Raw genomic sequence first — 21,181 nt, 5'->3', positions numbered from 1 at the left:
GAGGCAAAATCAACTTGGTTGGCAACAGTTGCTCGAACAGATGTGTGGTAGACTTGCTTTTCAGGAGCTGCTACCGACAAACCAGCAAATAAACATCAAATATTTCCTCCCTGACATTTGTGAGCTTCCCTCAAACACACTCCGTCAGTCTTGTTGCTGCTGAACAATAAAATATTCAAAAAGTTTCCCTGGTGATGTTCTCTCGCACGATCGCAGAAACACCAAACGACTGACACCACGCCGATGCAGTTCACAGGACAGAGCAAACGATCTGGAGAATCTTGTCGTTGTTATCGTTCCCCTCGCACGTGTTATTACTGCGATTTCAGCGTTTTCGCTTCACAACTAAAGCGTGCAGTTTACTTTGTGAGCACTCAAATGGAGTCCTGAAAAGCAAGTCTACCACACATCTGTTTGACCAACGCCACTTGATCTGGAACACCAGCAGCCAAGTTTGAGTCTGATTTAAAACGATGTTTCACGTGTTTCTGTAGCGAAGAACAATCAGAAGCATTTCATCCGTCACAAAGACTTTTATTAGAAATAAATCAGAGTATTTACAGTGTTCACACTTCTTCATCATAAGTTCTGCTGGACGGCCCGAATCCTGCCTGATGGAGATCCAAGGTGAACCCGCTGGAAACAGCAGAGGACGGCGAGGTCTCACAGCAGCTGGTGGCAAACCCAAGCCAACCTCATCCCCACATCAGTTATTACTACACCCAAACACACAGCCTGCAGGGCTACACCTTCACATGTAGTTATGTTGTAATCCAGTTACTGAACACGTAATTAAACTGGGCTACGAAGACAGAGCAGTAAAAGACCCAGACTGTCTCAGTACAGCCCAGCATCGGGTCACCTGGTTCCTACGAGCAGGAGCAGCACAGGCTTCGGTTAACCTCCGACCATTAAAACCATTAAAAAACCAGTAGAAAGCAAAACATTTACATTGACATGAATAAACTATTAAAGTATAAACAGCAGCCTGTGACAGTGGGAACAGCTTCACCTGGGCCAGCTTCACCTGTTCTTGCTCGTCTTCATCACTTCACTGCTGCAGAGTTCACAGCTCTAAAACCTCACAGTCAGAGGCCGATTCTCAGAGTCTTTAAAGTGCATCCCACCCCCTCCTGCGCCTCCTAGCCCCCATCCTGTGAGGTATCAGGCTGAGTGCTGCACCCTCCTTCCTCCTCAGTCCTGTGGTCTGCTACGATGCTGACGTGGTCGCAGTGCTCAGAGGGCAGCGAGACTGGGTAGATGGAGTTGGGATCATTCAGCAGCAGAGACTGAGGGGGCGGGGCAGAAAGGTCAGTGTTAGATTAAAGAACACACACACGCGCACACACACACACACACACACACACACACACACACACACACACACACACACACACACACACCTCTTTAAAGTGTGGCGGCAGCACGACTTCTGGGCACAGGAACTTGGAGATCTGTTTCCAGTAGACCACCAGAGTCACCACCAGAGCCACCACCGTGGCCATGACCACAAACGCCACCACGGCCGCCACCCACGGAGCTGCATCCACTGTAAGAAAACCACACAGCAGCAGGTGAGCCCATCAGCGACACCTTGAGCGATTGTGACGGCTGTGTGACGGCGGTGCCTACCGTCACCGGTGCGCTCACAGACGACGTCGCTGTACTCGCTCGGTCTGGGGTTCATGTTGGTGATGATTTGGACCTGGACGCAGTATTCGCTCAGCGGGTCCAGGTCACTAAGAACCACTCGGTCCTGCATCATGTCACTCATTGTTTCTACCTGTAGGAGGCAGCAGAGGAGCTCAGCTGATTTCACTGTTTTCACTCTTTGAATTTTTAAAAGTTACAGTTAGGGATGCACCGATACCAGTATCGGTGCATCCCTAGTTACAGTGTGTAAAACATCATCACTAGCTGTCAGCAGTTTCTTACCCCTCACACTTTAAGTGCGTAGCTCTAACTACGGTGGCTGCTGTAGGACAAACATGCTTCTATGAGAGATTAAACACATGAAATTTGGACTGTACATCATAACGGTTGTGGCCGTATTCCTGCTACTGTTTGGACCGCGTCCACCTCCAAGCCTGTGGAAGGCTGTCAGTGCTGTTTACCTCAGCTGTCACTGGTGGGCGAGACGCCGCCACCTTTATTTAATCTGAAAGAGGCTGTGAAGCTCTGTGACAGGAGGCCAGTGCAAGTCAGGGGAGCTCAGCCATGAGTTGTTGAGCTTATGCTTAAGTGTCCTTAGCAATGCTGTTTCTGCTGCTTTTAGCTGGTTTAATGAAACTTTATTGTGCATCTAACATTGTTGCACCCAGACGCTTTGTGAACAAACTCTCGTGTGATATGAGAACGTAATCAAACTGTTTATCAGAGGGAAAGTGTGATTTTAGGACACTGGAGCCTGATATTAGCTGGCATAATGTTAGCTTCTAATAATATTAGAAGCTAAAACTACAAACCGGCGTTCCCACCTCTTCCTTCGAGCTGCTCTTCCAGTAGGTGATGTTATAGGTGGCCGAGGTGTACGTCTCCCTCAGTTCTGACTGCTTGAACACTGGGTCTTTAATGCTGACTTCCAAAGATGTCCCAGTGACATGAAGAGTCACATCAGGTGGACCGATGAAGGCTGAGGGGGACAGATGTGGAGAGACGTTTTTATTGGACAAAATCAAAGCTGCAGCTTCTCTAACAGTCCACTCCATCTGCTACAGCTCTGTTATGCCAGTGTGCTTGGAGCTGGGGAGGTTCCCACCATGACGGCAGACGGTTTCACTGAGGACACAGACAGAAACACAGAAACCAGGATTTCACTCTGACTGGACTGAAGTCAGCGACGGCGAGAGCTCTGACGAGCGAGACGCTGAAAAGCTCGCTCACGGTTTCATTTCTGATCGTCTTCAGCTCAGCGAGGCTCTTCAGACGTCCCCTGCTGAAGCAGTCATTGCATAACTGCAGACTCCCCACACAGCTGCTGCCACAGTCTGAACCGGAGCTGAAGGGGACCATCCTGATCTCAGGAAGCTTCTCTGAGAGCCACCAAATGGTCTCATTCACCAATCTTTCATTTTACCTCCCAAAACTTGTTCTGTTAGATCAATGATGACATTACACGAGGGAAAATAACCTTAATCATCTACAAGTCAGCTGTGAGGGTTATTATCTGCTGCCTTATAATTGTCAGCTGGCTTTTTAGCCTCTTCCTTTGTAAATACCAGACGACAGAGGGGAAAGTCTTGGCCTGGAAATCCACTAACATGGAAGCTTGGAACAAAACTGAGCAGCCGATGGGAGTTAGAGCAACATTTCCCACTGTGGAGCACATGTGGCACAACTGGAAAAGCTTCAGCTCTGTCCAGTAGAAGTGGCCAACGAGAGGATACCAAAAGCTCCCAGAAGCAAAGGTCTTGCTTTGTGCCTGCAGATTTCATAGTTTCAAATGCAGATAACTGCAGGGGTTAGATCCCCTCTCCAATCACTATGGGCTGGTTTTTTAGCACAGAGCTAAAATTTCCACCCGAGTGCCAAACGGGCAAAAGTTTCAGTGGGATAAACGACACCCATCAGCTCGTCATCGGCTAATACTCGGTTTTCCTCTCTGTGTCACGCTACTGGATCAGAGACAAATGAGCTCCGCACATATGACGAGCTTCACTTACTGTGTCTGTCCATGTCAATGACGTTACTCTCCACCCAGCTGGAGCTCTCGGCCCCCCGATGCGCCCGCACTCTGCCCGTGTAACTCCCGTGCACGGTGATGGAGGAGGAGGTGAACTCACATTTGAGGGCTGATGTGTTTGTGCAGCCATTGTTGTATCCAGTTGCTAAGCTTCTGTAACAGAGAAACACAGCGATGGCGTCACAGGTGTGACTTCAGACAGATGTTCTCCTCTCGGGAACACGACCGCTGTTCAAGAAGATCTCACGACTTTATCCTGCAGGACGTGTGACGGCACGAAGCAAAGAAACTAACGCTCACACGAGCTGGCGGTGCTGGTTACATCAAAGCTGGAACGCCACGTTCACCGTTTGTGCATCGGGACAGAAAAGCGTGCGTTTGCTTTCTAACGAGTCAGTCGAGTGGAGGCGTTTCCCAGAACAGAGACGCTGCAGATAAGAGGACGTTTCTGTTGTGTGAACACCTGGACCGCAACAATAACAGCTTCGATTTCACCACGGTCCTCACAAACCACACCACACATATTAAAATGGCTTCAGTGGGCCGGAGAGCAGGAGAAAGGCAGGTGCTGTTCTTCCTGTAAGTGATCTGATTGCAGCTTTTCAGAAATGTGGAACAGCAGGACTGATGGTGCAGATATCACAGATTCATATGCAAAGCAGGACTAAACCGGTCTGCAGTCACTGCGCTGTCCTCACCGTTTCAGAGCACGTGCATACTGTTTTTAAATAATCATTAAGGATCATCTGAAAACGCACAAAGGGAGCACATCGAGTGCTGACACTGACACCGCTTTAGAATCGTTTTTCAGAAAAGTTGGACGAGCTGCAACAAAAGGCTGGAGAAGAGTGTAAACCTCGACGTCTGCCAACTAAAGAGGAGGCCGGGTGTTTCCAGAGCGCACACAGCTGGATGGACACATCTGCATGGGCTCAGGATCATCACTGCGTCCACGCAAAGAAGACCCGGGAACGCCGCCGGCTTGCCTGAGCCGGGCACAGATGGAAGGCTGTGCCCTGACCAATCAGATGCTGAGATTATGTTTGGACATGACGGCGGTTGTTTCGGTTCCACAAACGCACCGCAGTTTAATCTGTTCATCTGAACATGACTCCGCCTCCTGACTTCTGCCTGAACGCACGTCTTCATCAGATCGACCTCATAAAGCCGAGATCTGACAGCGCAGGGAGGAGGGGCTGAGGTCGGAGGTCAACACCCACAAAGAAGCGAAGATGTTCCTGTGACGGTTTTACTCGACATCTCAACAGGAGAGAAAAAACACGACTAATCCACGAGTCTGCAAACACACTGTTCATCAGCGCACGGCGTTCTACAGAATAACCGCCGCACCTCTGCATCCAGGTAAATCCAGGTGTGATGGAAGGTTTACTCAGCGCTGAGTTTTAAATGTTTGTTCCTACAGAAAGACATCAGGTTCAAATTTATACTGCCTGCAGGAAAAACTCCTGATGCTGGACACGAGGGCACATTTATACAGACTCATGAAATCCGTTCTTCTTAGAATGATCTCTCCCAGAACAACAGCTGGAACTCACCGTTCCCCCGCTCTTGGATGAGTAACTTTTGTGACTTTGTGATTCCATAACTGCGTTTGTACTTCTTCTTTGGACACGGCTGTTTCAGTCTCCTCATCGCGAGGCACCATCAGCGCTTCACCTGGAGGTACAGGTGCTTCCTCATGCAGGGATGGCGGCGCATCAGTTTGCAGATAATGAGCTTTTTGCAGGAGCCCATCGGACACAGACATGGTGGGAAGAGCTGAATAGGGTGGCGTTTCATAATCTGACGGTAATGGGCTTGTCGTGGGGGTCAGGTTTGCTCGTACGCGTGAGTACATCAAGGTAGGCGGGTCTTCTCAGGGGCGGTCTGTGGCCACATCGGATTTCATTAGTTCACATTCTGCATGGATTATCTTACTGACAGTTTATCCAACTTCCTCTATGTGGCCTGAACAGAGTACATCCTGCGCTCACAGGCTTTACTGCAGTCACTGTTCCTTCAGTCCATGCAGACCCTGGGAAAAGGCTCGCGCCTTACTTGGGACAAATCCCAGCAGGACCTGAAGCTCTGCAGCATCGCTGAACCGAAGGGTTTCATAGGAGAAAGCATCAGCGGATGTTTTATTGCTGCAGCCTTTCATTTTTTATTTTGGCAGGAGTGAGCAAACGTGCACTCATTCTGTATGATGTCAGTAGTTTATAAAGATCTAGGAATATTTTAACTTTCCACGTATTCCCAAGCCAGTGTCCTGCAGGTAAAACTTCTTCATAATACTTTATGAACTGTCCAGAATGGAGCCTCTGGTGGGCCGGTGCTGGTCCCCAGGCCTCATGTTTGGCATCCCTGATTCAGAGAGCAACTAAAAATATGACAAAGCGAAGTGTGACCTGCTCCCAAACACTGAGGTGATCGGACTCTTCGGAGGAAGAATAACGTCCATTTCTGAGCCCAGCTGCTCTGGAATCTTTGATTTTCCACTGACAGCGACGAGTAAGACCCAAAGATTAAGTTTCCTTTTCTAGCTCGCAGTGTGATTAGGGCTGGGTTTTTATAATCGATTCATCGATTAAAATCGATTCTGGCTTGGATAACGTAAAATCGATTCATTAAAATCCTGAATCGATTTTTTTATATAAATTTATTTTGCCCGAAATGCCAGAATCTCAGGTGAAATCTCACAAAATTTCAAGAACCACCAAACAGCTAAGACAGTAAATGAGAGCAGGAACACGGATTCTGCACAAAGACTTAAACACACAGCGCGAACCCACGGATCAGAATCAGTGAGATGTCGCCTTTCTCACGGTCGGGGCTGAAAGCCGACAGCTCGCTGATTCTGATTCGGCGGGTCCGTGTGTTCACGCCCTTTATGCGCTGATTCTAAAGCTGTTAGTTTGATGTCTCTCCAAACAATATTGACCGAACCAGCAGCAAAAGAAGATCCAAACTACGCTTCACATAAACATCGTCATGTATTCACTCTGACTTTTGCTGTTTTGCTTCGACCACGATGCACAGCTCTCTCTCTCCCTCTCTCTCTCAGTATACTTCAAGAACAGTTTCCCGTCTAAAAATCTGTTTTCTTCATTATTCGCTTACTTGTTACGCACAAGACTACCGTTGTTTACAGGCTGTCGGCCGACTTTCTTTTTTTCGTTTTATATACTTCCGAAAAGAAAACCTAATTTCTGCCGTTCAATACTGAACAAATTCAAACTTTTTGAAATTATGCAAAATGCTGTGTCTCTAATAAAACCGCTGTAACTTCAGATTACAATCATGTGTTGATTAATGGTTTTCTTTCGTTTTTGATGTACTGCAGAATATTTTTATAAAATCCCAGGCCAGGAAAACCACCTTCATGTTTTTCTGTGTTTTATCTTCAGCTACTTTGACACAAAGGCATCTGCTGTGATGCTCACACCTTGGATAAAGTCTTGCGTGTGTCAGCTTCCTTTTTATAGATACAAAAATATGTAAATGTACTGATCTGAATTATAATATTTCTGACTGTCAAAATTTCCCATATTCAAATTGAATAGAATCGAATTAAATCGAATCGTGGATCGAATCGATTCGGGACCTTGTGAATCGGAATTGAATCGATTCTAGAAATCAGTGACGATACCCAGCCCTAAGTGTGATGATCGCACTCGCCCTCCTGAAGGTAAACATTCAAACTGAAAGTGACTCAGTTCTCTGACACTAAACTGCGATCACCTGAAGCTGTCACACCCGCCGGTGACTCACCTGTACTCGGCCGTGTAGGTCAGAACATCGGTCGTCCCTTCAGGTGGATCCCACCTGAGCACCAGGTCCATGTTGTAGGACGTCAGTCGGACGTGGGTGGGTGCGCTGAGCCCTCCTGAGCCGGCTGAGCACAAACACAAAGACATGAGCGCTGTTCGCTGACACTAAAACTCTCTTGTGCTGGGGTCAAAGTTCACCTGTCTGACTGAGTAAACAGCAGACTGTGCTCTGGGTTTCAGCTCACAGCTTTAGTTTAAACACTCGTCACTAGCTGAGCTTTCTTTTTGAGCTCCAGACGCTCTGCGCTGCCTTTCCCTCCGTCAGACCGCCTCCTCCTCCTCACCTGCCCTCAAAGTAAAGGTGTGCTTACCTGCGGAGCCGCACAGTGCGTAAAGCGCCAGGATGAAGGCGCACACAGAGGCTGCCATGTCCCCGGCAGGTTCGCCGCTGTCAGTGTGCTGTGATCCGGCTCCGAGTGTGTTTCCTGGTAGCTTTCACGGCAACAAGAGGCGGGGAAGTACGCGGAAGCGAAACTGGCGTGTGCGCAGAAACGAGTCCGGCTTCAAGGAATCAGAGCGCGCTGGAAAAAGTGTGGGTTCACCCAGAGCACGCGCACACGGGGTGTCACGTGCCTTTATTTATACGTGGGTTTATTTATGTGACAGCGCGCATGTCTGCTGCTTAGTCACAGGCAGACGAACCAACAGCACCGAGTTATTCCGAAACGGAACCGTAACACTTCTCAACGTTTTCACCGACACTTACTTTTTACAGTGTGCAGTCACGTGGGCAGGTGGCAGCTTTAGGGGGCAGGGGGGTTCGGACTCGCGGTGTGTTCAAGCTGAGGCTCGGGTCAGTCTGTGGTTGAAGTCATTATGACAGTGGGCCTCATAAGGAAGGAAGGCAGGAGTGTGTGTGTGATGCTGTGAGGACCTGTTCACACACTCGTGGTGACGGAAACACACTGAAGCACAAAACATGCAGTTCCTCTGACGTCCAGTAGGGGAAGCAGCGAGCCCGTCCCCGTAGACTCCCATGTTAAAGCTTCCCAGCAGATAAGCATGTTTGCAGCACTGTTTGGTCCCTGTATTTAACTGATAACACAGCGAGCGATGACGAGTGATGGCTAAGGCCTGCTTAGAGACGTAGAAGCTACGCGGGTGCATGAGGCTCACCCACAGTGCTTTGCAGCTCTGGCTGCATGTCTCTACAACGCTGCATGAGCGGGATGGTGTTTGACTCTTCAAGAAACAAGGCCTCCAATTCAGGAGGAACAAAGCAGTCTCCACTCGACACTGGACTCCATGACTCGTGTGTGTGTTCCTGTGTGCTTTCACTGCTCTCTCAGTGTGTTTGGGATCATCGGCGTGCTGAAAAATGAAGCTGCTGCCAGTCAGATGTTTCCAGATGTTCCTGCGTGGTGGATCAGACTCTGTAATTCATCAGTTTAAGATCTCCAACAGCACTGACTGACCTGAAACCATGACACAGCCTCCACCGTGCTTCACAGATGGCTGCAGACGCTCACTGCTGGACCTCCTCCTGACCTCCTCGTACACACTGACCATGATGTGGATCCATCTCTCCATCACACCTGTTCCTCTGACCTTCAGTCCAGTTCTGGTGTCATTTTCAGCCTCAGTCTGTCCTCCTGTTTCCCTTCATTAAGAATGTCTTCATGACAGCATTTCTGAGGAGGTTTCAGTGAACTGTGGACCGTCGCTCAGGTGCTGTGTCAGGTCTGTGATGGATTTGACCAGTAAGTGTTTAAAGTTACTGGTTTTAGAGCATGTGCAGCGCCATCTTGTGCCAGTGCATTGTGTGACGTCACCCTCTGCCTAGTTTGGATGTTGAACTGGACAGAGAGTCAGAGAGAGGCGGCCTCATGGAGGAAGCTCATGTTGAGCCTGACGAAGAGTTTTGGGAGAGTGGCGCTGAGAGCGATGATGCAGATGTAGAAGTAACTGTCTCTCAGGATCAAAACAGCATCGCGTCCGTTCATGAGCTGGGGAAGCTGTTTCATGAGTGCTGCGAGGAAGGTTGTGGCAAATGTGTAGTCCAGCCATCGACCACTGAGACAGCTGAAGAAGGACTTGGCCGGGTCCAAATACATCGATGGCCATGACCTCACCTGGAACTCTCTGGTTCGGTCGCCATGGAGTGCAACACCTCCATCCACGCACGTCTCACCACTGCTACGAGTGCACTCCATTTTTGCATTTTTGGTACACCGCTGGTCTGGAACATCTGTTTACAAGAGTGGGGGAGTATTCAGAGAGCATATTCCATCCCTGATACACTCAGTCTCACACACACACACACACACACACACACACACACACACACACACACACACACACACACACACACACACACACACACACACACACACACACACAGCATGAGCTGTAAGATAGGAGCCACGCTCAAGACCTGAATGAGGTCCTGCAGAGGAAGCACCACCAGGCTGAAGGAGACCGCCATCCTTCACCACATCACCACTCTGCACCTGTGGTGACCTGATGATGAGGTGTGAGCATCCTCCCCTGTAGAAGACAGCAGTCAGCCCCTGCTTCATTAAAACTCTGCTGTTTGAGCTCCTGTGAAATACTGAAGAGCTGCACTCTAAATGATTCCTACATTTGTATGGATGTGTGCATGTACATGTCTATACTGTTAGATAGCTATTACTTGCATATTTCCACAGCCCTTTATCCATAACACATACTGTGCATGCGTGTACATAGAACCTCAGCTACTGCTGTATAGAGCAGGGCTCTAGAGTGCAGCCAGTTTGGTTGCAAATGCGACCTAATTCCTCAATAATGTCACTAAAAAAATGGAGCAGCTGTTCGAGTAAAAAAAAGTCTCTGTGTGGCCGACAACAGACGACACTATGCTCATATCGTGGTCTAAGCCAATCAGAGACAGTCAAGGGCGGTGTTAGGTATTTTAGTACCATGGGAGCATTTACTGGATATTGTTTTATAGTGACATTATGCAGGAAAACTCTGTCATTCAATAAGGCCCCTTTGTTTTAGTTATTTTTCTCTTTGACCCAAGAATTGATGTGTGAGAATCACAGGCTGGTACAAGGTTGAAATACCACAGAGATCACTCCCTCAGCTACATTAGTTTCTTAATCTTTTAGACGCCTGTTGAAGGCCAAATGGTTTGTTTCAGATTTCACTAATGTAAGAACTCTTCGTTTTGTGCCTTGAAAATATGTCGCTGAGATAATCACAATTGTAGCTGAACTAATAAACTACACAAAGGATGCTTCTTCACCCAAGGGCAGGAAGACGCTGCCTTATCTTGGTCTGTACTGGTTTAAACTGATAATCTGCTGTCTCATGAATTTTACCCTCTATATAAACTGTTGTACTTGTGAATAAAGTTGAGTCACTTTGGGAAGACAATCTAAAGCAGTCTCTGTTTTCTTGTTCTCCCAAGCTGCTCCCGAGCTGCTCGTACTAACACGCTGAATGGCATGCTTGAATATTACTTGAGAATATATTTGACTGTGTTACAGACTAAGGGACATTCTCTGCTGATAGGTGAAGGTACATTCTCTGCTGATAGACGTCCACGCCTCGGAGGAAGCCGATCCACGGAGTAGGCCCTGGAAACAGTTTCCTTCAATTTTGGTGTCAGAAGTGGGATCCTGACGAAGGTAGGCACTCGTCTTTTACTTTATAAGACTGTGTTATGCCTTTCTCAGTGATCCACATAGAAACGGGATACGCTGACGAGGCCTTCTTCAGTGGCCCACATAGTAACAAGTGGGATACACTGAGGAGCCTTATTTAGTGGCCCACATAGAAACACAGGAAGTTGCCTGTTGTTTTGTAAATAAAAGCAGAAAGGACACAGGAAGTTGCCTGCTGTCATAAACTAAGAAGTTGCTCACCAGCAGAAAGGACACAGGAAGTTGCCTGGGGTCATAAAACGAGAAGTTGCTCGTTAAAAAGTGAGAAGTTGCTCACTAAAAACATAAAATTGCTAGCAAAAAAATCAAGTAACCTCAGGTGTGCCACAGCAAAAATAGATACTAACTTAAATCCTTCAAAGCGTCTAAACCCCTCTGGAAATCACTGACCATGGGTCAGAATAATTCAAAGACCTTAGACGGGTCCGATAAAAACTCAAAATTAACTGTAAAACCGAAAAAAATAAAATATAAAATCACAAATAGCGGCTCAGTACGACTCCCACTTCCGGTTACATTTAACCCACGCTCGCGAATCAATGAAGACTTCCATGATTACGTATCCAGAACATGCGGAAGTGCTTACGTGACTGATTTCGTCTCGAACTTAAGAACTATAACTTTAATGCATCCTAATGTATTTCCGGAGCCCTATCCCGAACGATTATCGCCAGAAAACAGGTCAGTAGAAATGTTAAATACTATTTGTAATAAGAAAAGTAGGCTGATTAAAAAGTCCTGTAAAAAATATATGATAGAATGTCGTGATGTGACCAATCGCATGCTACCACTATGGAAAAAAGGACCCGAGCCAGACGTAAATGCTTTAAAACACGCCAGTGTAGGCTCTAGTAAATCCACTGCAGAAAAAACTAGCCTTATATGCCCATCCGTTCAACCTACGGCTCCGCCGCCTTATGATGAAAAAACAGAATTAATAGCTGCTGCGGCGGCTGCACGTCACCAGCGCGTATATCCTGATTTAACAGCAGAATCCCAAAGGAGTGAGGAAGGCACTGAAATGACACCTAAATCAGAAGAAGATGACTGGTTTAACCTAGATCAAAGACAGGAACGAGAATACACTGAACGAGAAAGAGAGTTACAGGAACATAAAAAGCAAACAAAACAGTTAATGACAGAGTGTGAGGAAATCATGAAAGATCCTTTAACTGAACGTACGGAAGCTGAACTGCAGGAAGCCGTTTCCGTCATAGATAATCATGTTCAGCGCCACACTAGAGTAGCAAATGGTTTAACTGTGCCAAAAGCAATAACTAATACCAGAAATTTAATAAGGAACTACTTAAAGCAGAAAAAAGAGGAAAAAACTCAAGAGGGCCCCCACAAAAACACCCGTTATAAAGAAAAGCAGGGATCACAATTTAATGACGTCAGCACCTCCCTCCCGTTCATGATAATAGGGGACATGTGTTGCATTCAACCCCCTAAAATTTCAGAGTTAGCAGCAACCATTAAAGAACTTCCCGATCCTCTACAAAATCCTACAGCCTTTGTTTCTGCATTACAGAGAAGTACCAGATACCACCACTTGGGTGGGCCTGACTATAGATATATATTATGTCAACGAATTCCAGGTGTGACTGAATCTCAGCTTATTGAAGAAGTAGAGGAACTAGACCCTAAAAATGACCAAGCAGCCAACACCACCTCGTTTTTGTGGATAAATGATGACAAAATCACAGCCTTTTTTCAAAATCTAAAGAGATTTCTGCTCACAATGTCTAGAGATAAAATTGATTTAAATGCAGTAACCATGTGTAAGCAAAAGCCAGATGAATCCATTCTAGTGTTTATGAAACGTTTCACACACTGCTGGACTAATGAGGCATGCATGCCTGAAGGAGGAAATGATCAGATTTTCATAACAACATTCTTAAACAATATTCATCCAGAATGTTCACAACTATTGAAGCTGACTGCCACTGATAATCTCTATGACATGAAAATAAAGAACTTTATCACACTTGTCAAAACAAAAGCTGGTGCAGATCTTTTCCCTAACAGCACGAAGGCTAAAAGTGTTAAGATGATGTTGAATTTTGATGTTGAAGGCTCAGAGGAAAGTGAAAAAATGATGTATGCAGGGGCCCCGCCCCCTCAACAAGCGCAGCAGGGAGATTTCAGAAGGAAAGATAGGAGTGGAGACGTATGTTTTTATTGTGGAAAAATAGGACACTGGAGGACGGAATGCAAATCAGCAGCAGGTAGATCTCAACCACAAAACACAGGACCAGCTCCTGCCACTAGGCGTAAGCAGAGCTCTTACAGACAAGGTAACTGGCAACGCAGACAGGAATCACATCAAAGAAACGGCCCCTTTGCACTTAGGCAGCAACCTTATAATCCACATTTTAATCCCCACCCATATGATAACGAAAGACTGGACCGACAATAGGGAGGCCCAGGTGAAGATGAGGGACAGTGTGAAGCACTACACACGATGCTGCATTTGCAATTGTCCCGTAACACAGAAAGCTTGCCCATGTTAGATATAGAGATAGGTGAAAAGATTTATTCCTTTTTAGTTGACAGTGGAGCCACTAAAAGTTCACTGTCTGGAAAATTCTATAATGGGCCTGTTTCCTCTGTGTGCATCAACACCATGGGAATAAACGGAACTCTAGTGCAATGCCCCAAAACTCATTCTCTAAAAACACGCTGGGGCCCAAAACCAGATGAAATTACATATCATCCATTCATAATTATTCCAAACTCGCCTGTGAATCTATTAGGCAGAGATTTAATGGCAAAAATGAACTTGTGTATTTCATTTAACACAAAGGGTGAAATGTTTGCAGATACTGATAACAGCTATGTTTTCTCTGCCCTATGCACCGACACCATGGAGAAGGAACATCCTCTGTGTCAGCTGGACGCCTCAGCGGAGAATGAACTCAATATCCATCTGACTGGTATCCCACGTCACACTCTGTGTCAAAAACATGTGCAAACACCGTTACCAGGTAGCCCCATGCCTGGAAGCCACATATTTGTTTCTCTCACACTGTTCAACAACATGATAACTGCTCACACCAGTGAAGGCCAAACAGTGGTTTTGTCACATAACTCAGACATAGGCTATGACATCACTGCACCATGTCAACACATAGATCTAACCTACCCCATACACTGTACTATCTCTGCTGTCACATTGCCAGCTGAATATCAAAACATGACATTATGGTCAAGAGGTGAGAATGATGTAGGATTTATTGACTGTACACCTTATCATGCTCAGCTGAAAAACAACAAGCCGGTATATGTCAAGCAATATCCCATTTCCGCTGAAAAAGCCGCAGCCTTAGACATCATCATAGGAGATTTATTAACAGCTGGAGTAATAAAGCCCACAGTATCTCCATATAACACTCCTGTCAATCCTGTGCCAAAGCCTAACAAACCTGGCGTATGGCGTTTCACACAAGACTTAAGGCAAGTTAATGCAGTCATTAAGCCTCTGCCACCTATTGTCCCAGATGTTCCCAGCATACTGACATCTATTCCAGCAACAGCTACACATTTTACTGTGGTGGATTTGTGCTCCGCCTTTTTCTCAGTACCTGTGCATGAAGACACACAGCCGATATTTGCATTTACACATAGAGATAAGCAGTACACATGGACTCGCTTACCCCAAGGCATGGTAGACAGCCCTGCGGCTTTCTCAATGGTAGTACGTGCTACCCTGGACGGCTTCACTCCTCCAGAGGGCTGTACTCTGATCCAGTATGTAGATGATCTCCTCCTCTGTGCTGAAAGTGAAAAACTATGTCAAACTGCCACACACATGCTACTCCAGCACCTCCAACAGACTGGCCACAAAGCATCAGCAAAGAAAATGCAGTACTGTCAGACTTCTGTTCAATATTTGGGATTTACACTGTCTCACGGACAACGTTCCATGACTGCAGACAGGGTCAAAGCTGTGACCTCTGTCCCTAAGCCCACTACACAGAAAGAAATGCTGTCTTTCCTAGGCATGGTGAACTATTGCAGACAGTGGATACCAGACTGTTCTTTTCATGACCACATTCTGCGTGAATGCTGCAAAAAAGACAAGCCTCCTCGAATACTGTGGTCCACAGAAATGACTGCCTCTTTCAATGCATTACAGGGAGCGCTGACCTCCGCCCCTTGTTTGGGTCTGCCTGACTACCACTTACCGTTCCACCTGTACGTCACAGAGAACGGCACAACCTGTGCAGGTGTATTGGCCCAAGAGCATGGCTGTGGCTACCGTCCAGTAGCCTTCTACTCAAAGGTGCTGCCAGCAGTAGTTCAGGGGATGCCGGCCTGCCTGAGAGCAGTAGCAGCTTGCTCTATCATGATAAGGGACTGCGAGAAGCTCACACTCTCACATGACACTATTCTACACACCAATCACCAGGTCACGACCATTCTAGCAAACATAACTACACAACATATGACCGCACAACGTCGCTCAGGTTATGAAGCTACACTGACTTCAACAGCAAATCTCACTATAAAAGCAAGCAGCACACCCAATTCGCCAGCACACTTACTCATTCGTATGCTGTGTTCCTCTGACCGACAGGATGGTTCAGACGACCCTGACGATCATGATTGTATGACACGTATACAGGAATCCACAGCACCACGCCCAGACTTAGAGCAGACACCAATCCCAGACTCAGTCATTGTTTATGTGGACGGGTCCTGTTCAAAACCAAATGACAACTTATTTCTTTGTGGCTATTCGGTGGTGACATTGCCTGACATCATACTAGAGGCTCACTCATTACCATTTCACTCAGCACAAAAAGCAGAGCTCATGGCTTTAATACGCGCCTGTGAGTTACATGTGGATAAGCGGGTAACAATTTACACTGATAGCCGTTATGCATTCGGTGTGGTGCATGACTTTGGCACATTGTGGAGACAAAGAGGATTTAGATCTGCTGATGGAAAATCGATCGCTAATTCTGATCTTGTTCAAAGACTTTTGCAGGCTATACAGCTGCCATCGGCAATTGCAGTTGTTAAAACGAAGGGGCACAGCACGGCTGACACAGACGAAGCAGTGGGAAATGCTCTTGCAGACGTAACCGCGAAAGCAGCTGCTGCCTCACAGCAACCACCCAGAAGGGAAGTATTATCTTTGCCTTTACAGCTGCCACTTGTCACGCTCCCAGACTATTTAGAAACAAATGTTGACCTAAAATTCATACAAGAGCAAGCCTCTGCCTTAGATTACACTTACTGGGAAAGTAATGATTGTACCTTAGATAACAGAGACGGCTTATACAAAAACCTTGAGGGTTTGATTGCCCTCCCATCTTCACTACTGCCAATCCTTGTCCGCCATTTTCACGGTGTGAGTCATGTCGGACAAAGAGGGGTAATAGGAGCAATAAAATCAAGATTTGTAATCGAGAAAACATCACACGCAGTAAAACGCATATTAGCAACCTGTCTAACATGTGCACGAACTAATGTAGGAAAACCAAAAGCAAAACATCAGCATTTACCACAACCAGATTTCCCATTTCATACATTACAAATTGATTTTACACACATGCCAGCACAAGGAAGCATCAAGTACTTACTGGTAATAGTGGACCAATTTAGTAAATGGGTAGAAGCTTACCCAACATCAAAAGAAACTGCAGAAGTAGTCTGTCAAAAGTTGTGCAATGAAATAATACCCAGATTTGGAATACCTCACCAAATTAACAGTGATAGAGGACCTTCATTCACATCAGAAGTAATTCAAAAGTGTGCTAAAACTCTAGCAATAGACTGGAAATATCATGTGCCATACCATCCTCAGAGTTCAGGAGTTGTAGAAAGAATGAATAGGACCATAAAAAATCGCCTGACTAAAGCAATGATAGAAACAGGAATGACCTGGATCAAACTACTTCCTCAAGTCCTCTGCGAGATTAGAATGACTCCATCCGCAGCAACCAAATTATCTCCATTTGAAATAATCATGGGAAGACCGTTTCCAACACCATGGTCAGCCTCCAGAGGGGCACCGCTATTGGAAGGGGACATAGACACTGCATTGTCTGACTATGTTCATAACCTGGTAGAAACACTGAATAATAACTATCAGAAAGTTTGTCTCTCTCAGCCTCTCCCTTCCATAGATCCAACCCATCCGTGGAAACCAGGAGATGCGGTGTTGGTAAAGTCGCTAAAACCAAGGGCACTCGGGGAGGCCGCGTGTTCCAGCCCCCAGACTGTACTTGCAGTGACGAGAACCAGCATCCTAACAGACGGACAACCTCAGTGGATTCATGCCAGCAGGGTTAAGACCAGCCCCACCAAACCACCTAAGGCGTCGGATCAAGTAGATGACGTCTCCGGCGAGCCAGCGCCCGGATTCAATACATCTATAGATGACGACTCAGGCGAGCCAGCGCCCGGATCCAATCCACCTACACACACACAATCACTGATTAACACACAACGCCTGAAAGAGCCAAGACTCAGAAAGCCCTCTGATCCCCCGCCTGAACAACAACAAGGTACTCGAACATCCAGCAGGAACAGAAAGCCTAGAGTACCACACAATGTCTAACCTGATAAAGATAGACTCGTTTCATCCTGATAATGGAGAAAATGAAATGCCCATTGTCATCTCTCGAACCTGGGACCAGGCCAGGAGACGACTAAAGAACTGTCTTTTTTATATATTTAGGTTATTAATCATATCTACTGCATTAACCTTAGGATTTTTATTTACTATTTCGTATTGTAAAGTGCAACCCTGTTCACGTTTCTGCAAGCCACATTTTGCTGACAATACCTCATGCTCCACTTGGCAAGACACCCACCTAGTACACTCGTCACGTTCTCTAAAATCAGTAGAAAGCAACACAGACACCACCAATAAACCATCTTATGCACCCCCTAGAACAGGAACTAACGCCTGGTATGACAATGCCAGAACAGCCGCTCGTGACTTAGGAAACAGTAACTGTTATGTCTGTTCAAAGGGTAATCCAGAACAGGTCATAGTGGGATATCCAATTTCAGGTTTTCCCTTAACAAAGATGCTATTCAAAGATGATAAAAAGGGGCCCTTAACGGTAACCCTGATTGAAGCGCTGCGAGTAGAACTAAGTCCTTTAGATTGTTTATTCATATACACAGCACAAGTCTCTAGTAAGGATGTTAGCATGATTAATGATTCTACCCACCCCTGCAACCAAATGAAGCGCCCCGAAGACCGCACTGAACCTCTTTCGCCCCCAACACAGGTGCGCCATCACCCAAATATTTTGATGACATGCATACACCGACCAAAACTTGAAAACATAAATTATGACACACAAAACTATACGTTCTTTTCTGACTCTCCAGGAGCACGCTGTAACGAAACATGGCTAGCAGCGAGTGTTGACAGGACACAATATAAACATATGTTTTCTTATATATATGCATATATAAGTACGCATTCAGATAACTCAACAATCCTGCATTCGCCCAACACACTAAACGACTCGTACTGGGGAGGCATATTAAAAGGCTTTACAGCTTCGCGCCTGACCAGACCAATCCCACATGCTTATTGGATGTGCAATAATACTCTTAGATTAGCCTTACCTGTTAATTGGACCGGTACCTGCGGTCTAGTAACTTTAGCTCAAGAACTACTGATACAACAAACCTCGGATCTGCCTGTATCCAGCAGACGGACGGAACGCTCCGCTTATTCACATAACGTTTACATAGATGCTATAGGAGTTCCACGCGGGATACCAAATGAATTAAAGGCACAAGGAGAAATATCAGCAGGGTTTGTCTCAATACTACCGTGGATACAGGTAAACAAAAATGTAGGCTGGATCAATTATGTTTATTACAATCAGCAAAGACTTACTAATTTGACCAATACGGCCCTTAAAGCCCTAGGAGAACAGATGTCTGCTACCTCCTTAATGACCATGCAAAATAGAATGGCCTTAGATATGCTGTTAGCTGAGAAAGGAGGTGTTTGTGCTATGTTTGAAGATTTTTGTTGTACTTTTATTCCCAATAATACCGCCCCTAACGGTTCATTTACACAAGCTATGAATAAACTTGAAGCATTGCAGATAGAACTAAGAGCCAATACAGGTCACGGTCAGTGGCTAGACAGGTGGATGCAGGACACGTTTGGAAAATGGAAGGAACTCATTGTAGCCTTTGTAACAGTTGTAGCATGTATTATTTTGTTTTTGATGATTATTGCCTGTTGTGTGATACCCTGTGTACGCTCAATGATAACCCGTATAGCTACCAGTACAGCTACTTCAATGTATTTGCAATTAGCACAAATTGATCCTGAGGATGTGCCAGATGTTACCAATGATGTTCCTGATGTGTATATTGAACATTAGGTTGTGAACTATTACATTTTATGATTTGCTTTTTATATTATGTTATTACATTTGTGATTTTTCCTTTCTATTTGAGTTATTATTTTAAAAAATAATAAAAGAGGGGAACTGTTAGGTATTTTAGTACCATGGGAGCATTTACTGGATATTGTTTTATAGTGACATTATGCAGGAAAACTCTGTCATTCAATAAGGCCCCTTTGTTTTAGTTATTTTTCTCTTTGACCCAAGAATTGATGTGTGAGAATCACAGGCTGGTACAAGGTTGAAATACCACAGAGATCACTCCCTCAGCTACATTAGTTTCTTAATCTTTTAGACGCCTGTTGAAGGCCAAATGGTTTGTTTCAGATTTCACTAATGTAAGAACTCTTCGTTTTGTGCCTTGAAAATATGTCGCTGAGATAATCACAATTGTAGCTGAACTAATAAACTACACAAAGGATGCTTCTTCACCCAAGGGCAGGAAGACGCTGCCTTATCTTGGTCTGTACTGGTTTAAACTGAGAATCTGCTGTCTCATGAATTTTACCCTCTATATAAACTGTTGTACTTGTGAATAAAGTTGAGTCACTTTGGGAAGACAATCTAAAGCAGTCTCTGTTTTCTTGTTCTCCCAAGCTGCTCCCGAGCTGCTCGTACTAACACGCTGAATGGCATGCTTGAATATTACTTGAGAATATATTTGACTGTGTTACAGACTAAGGGACATTCTCTGCTGATAGGTGAAGGTACATTCTCTGCTGATAGACGTCCACGCCTCGGAGGAAGCCGATCCACGGAGTAGGCCCTGGAAACAGTTTCCTTCAGGCGGGACCTCTGAGACGCCCACGGTAGGATGTTCAGACACTGAGATGTTCAGTTCGAAGCCTTTGAGCCATTTTTAATTTAGACTTTCTGTTTATTTTATATATCTTGAGATATGTTAAGTTTAAATTTGAGCTCAGTGAAGCTCGTTAGGCACAAGAACTTTTTCAGTAACTGGGCTTTCTGGTAGAAATGTGCTCCAAATAAAGAACTTTGTGTCGAGAGGATTGATAGTTAATCATTTACAAATCAATACTGTCTGTATGGACAGCTATTATGGGTTAGTTTGTAAGGTTAGGCGCACAAAAAGTTAGTCTAGAGCCGGATATTGTGTATTATCTTATTTACTTTGTATTTCTTGACTTTCTATTCTTGGTATACTCTTTGTGTTCTTCTGCTATCTGTACCTGAGCTGTGGCAATGCACAAACTTCTCCTCCATGGGATCAATAAAGTCGTATCGTATTTCCTTTAAAATGCAAACCTACAAAAATACAAATACAACAATAAATACAAACAACATACACCTTAAAGATAGGGTGAGGAGTTCGGCCATCCGGGAGGGGCTCAGAGCAGAGCCGCTGCTCCTCCACATTGAAAGGAGTCAGCTGAGGTGGTTCGGGCATCTGACCAGGATGCCTCCTGGGCGCCTCCTGGGTGAGGTTTTCTGGGCATGTCCCACCGGGCGGAGGCCCCGGGGCAGACCCAGGCCCTCTCGGCTGGCCTGGGAACGCCTTGGTGTTCCCCCGGATAAGCTGGAGGAGGTGGCTGGGGAGAGGGAGGTCTGGGCTTCTGTGCTTGGGCTGCTGCCCCCGCGACCCGGCCCCGGATAAAGCGG

The 21,181-nt window shown here is 45.9% G+C and overlaps 1 protein-coding gene and 1 long non-coding RNA gene across 2 annotated transcripts; one reads left to right on the top strand and one right to left on the bottom strand.

Annotated features, from left to right (window-relative positions):
- Positions 1–526: 526 nt before the first annotated feature.
- On the bottom strand, positions 527–9,202 carry LOC146691402 (interleukin-10 receptor subunit beta-like). Its single transcript, XM_085434816.1, has 7 exons — positions 7,824–9,202; positions 7,454–7,577; positions 3,663–3,835; positions 2,478–2,632; positions 1,633–1,783; positions 1,404–1,549; positions 527–1,289 (listed from the first exon to the last, which is right to left on the bottom strand). Exons 1-7 carry the CDS (start codon positions 7,879–7,881, stop codon positions 1,143–1,145), a joined length of 954 nt encoding a protein of 317 aa, XP_085290942.1. The 5' UTR covers positions 7,882–9,202; the 3' UTR covers positions 527–1,142.
- Positions 9,203–12,003: 2,801 nt separating this feature from the next.
- On the top strand, positions 12,004–20,124 carry LOC146691401 (uncharacterized). The gene is made up of 2 exons (XR_014915589.1): positions 12,004–15,447; positions 16,146–20,124. It is a non-coding gene; the product is annotated as an uncharacterized LOC146691401 (long non-coding RNA).
- Positions 20,125–21,181: the final 1,057 nt, after the last annotated feature.

This window comes from Copadichromis virginalis, linkage group LG16, assembly GCF_057382275.1.
Source record: "Copadichromis virginalis isolate Kocher_CV1m ecotype Utaka linkage group LG16, C_Virginalis_male_GT1.1, whole genome shotgun sequence".
In the NCBI taxonomy this organism is placed as follows: Eukaryota; Metazoa; Chordata; class Actinopteri; order Cichliformes; family Cichlidae; genus Copadichromis; species Copadichromis virginalis.
This window is presented reverse-complemented; position numbering and strand designations above follow the sequence as displayed.

What these genes read in the sequence shown, in the direction of transcription:
- LOC146691402 (XM_085434816.1), bottom strand. Translation starts at nt 7,881, where the DNA reads ATGGCAGCCTCTGTGTGCGCCTTCATCCTGGCGCTTTACGCACTGTGC. An exon ending in CGCACTGTGCGGCTCCGCAG is followed by an intron (nt 7,578 to 7,823) that starts GTAAGCACACCT and finishes GTTTGTGCTCAG; the next exon opens with CCGGCTCAGGAGGGCTCAGC. An exon ending in AGAGCAGCTCGAAGGAAGAG is followed by an intron (nt 1,784 to 2,477) that starts GTGGGAACGCCG and finishes TGCCTCCTACAG; the next exon opens with GTAGAAACAATGAGTGACAT.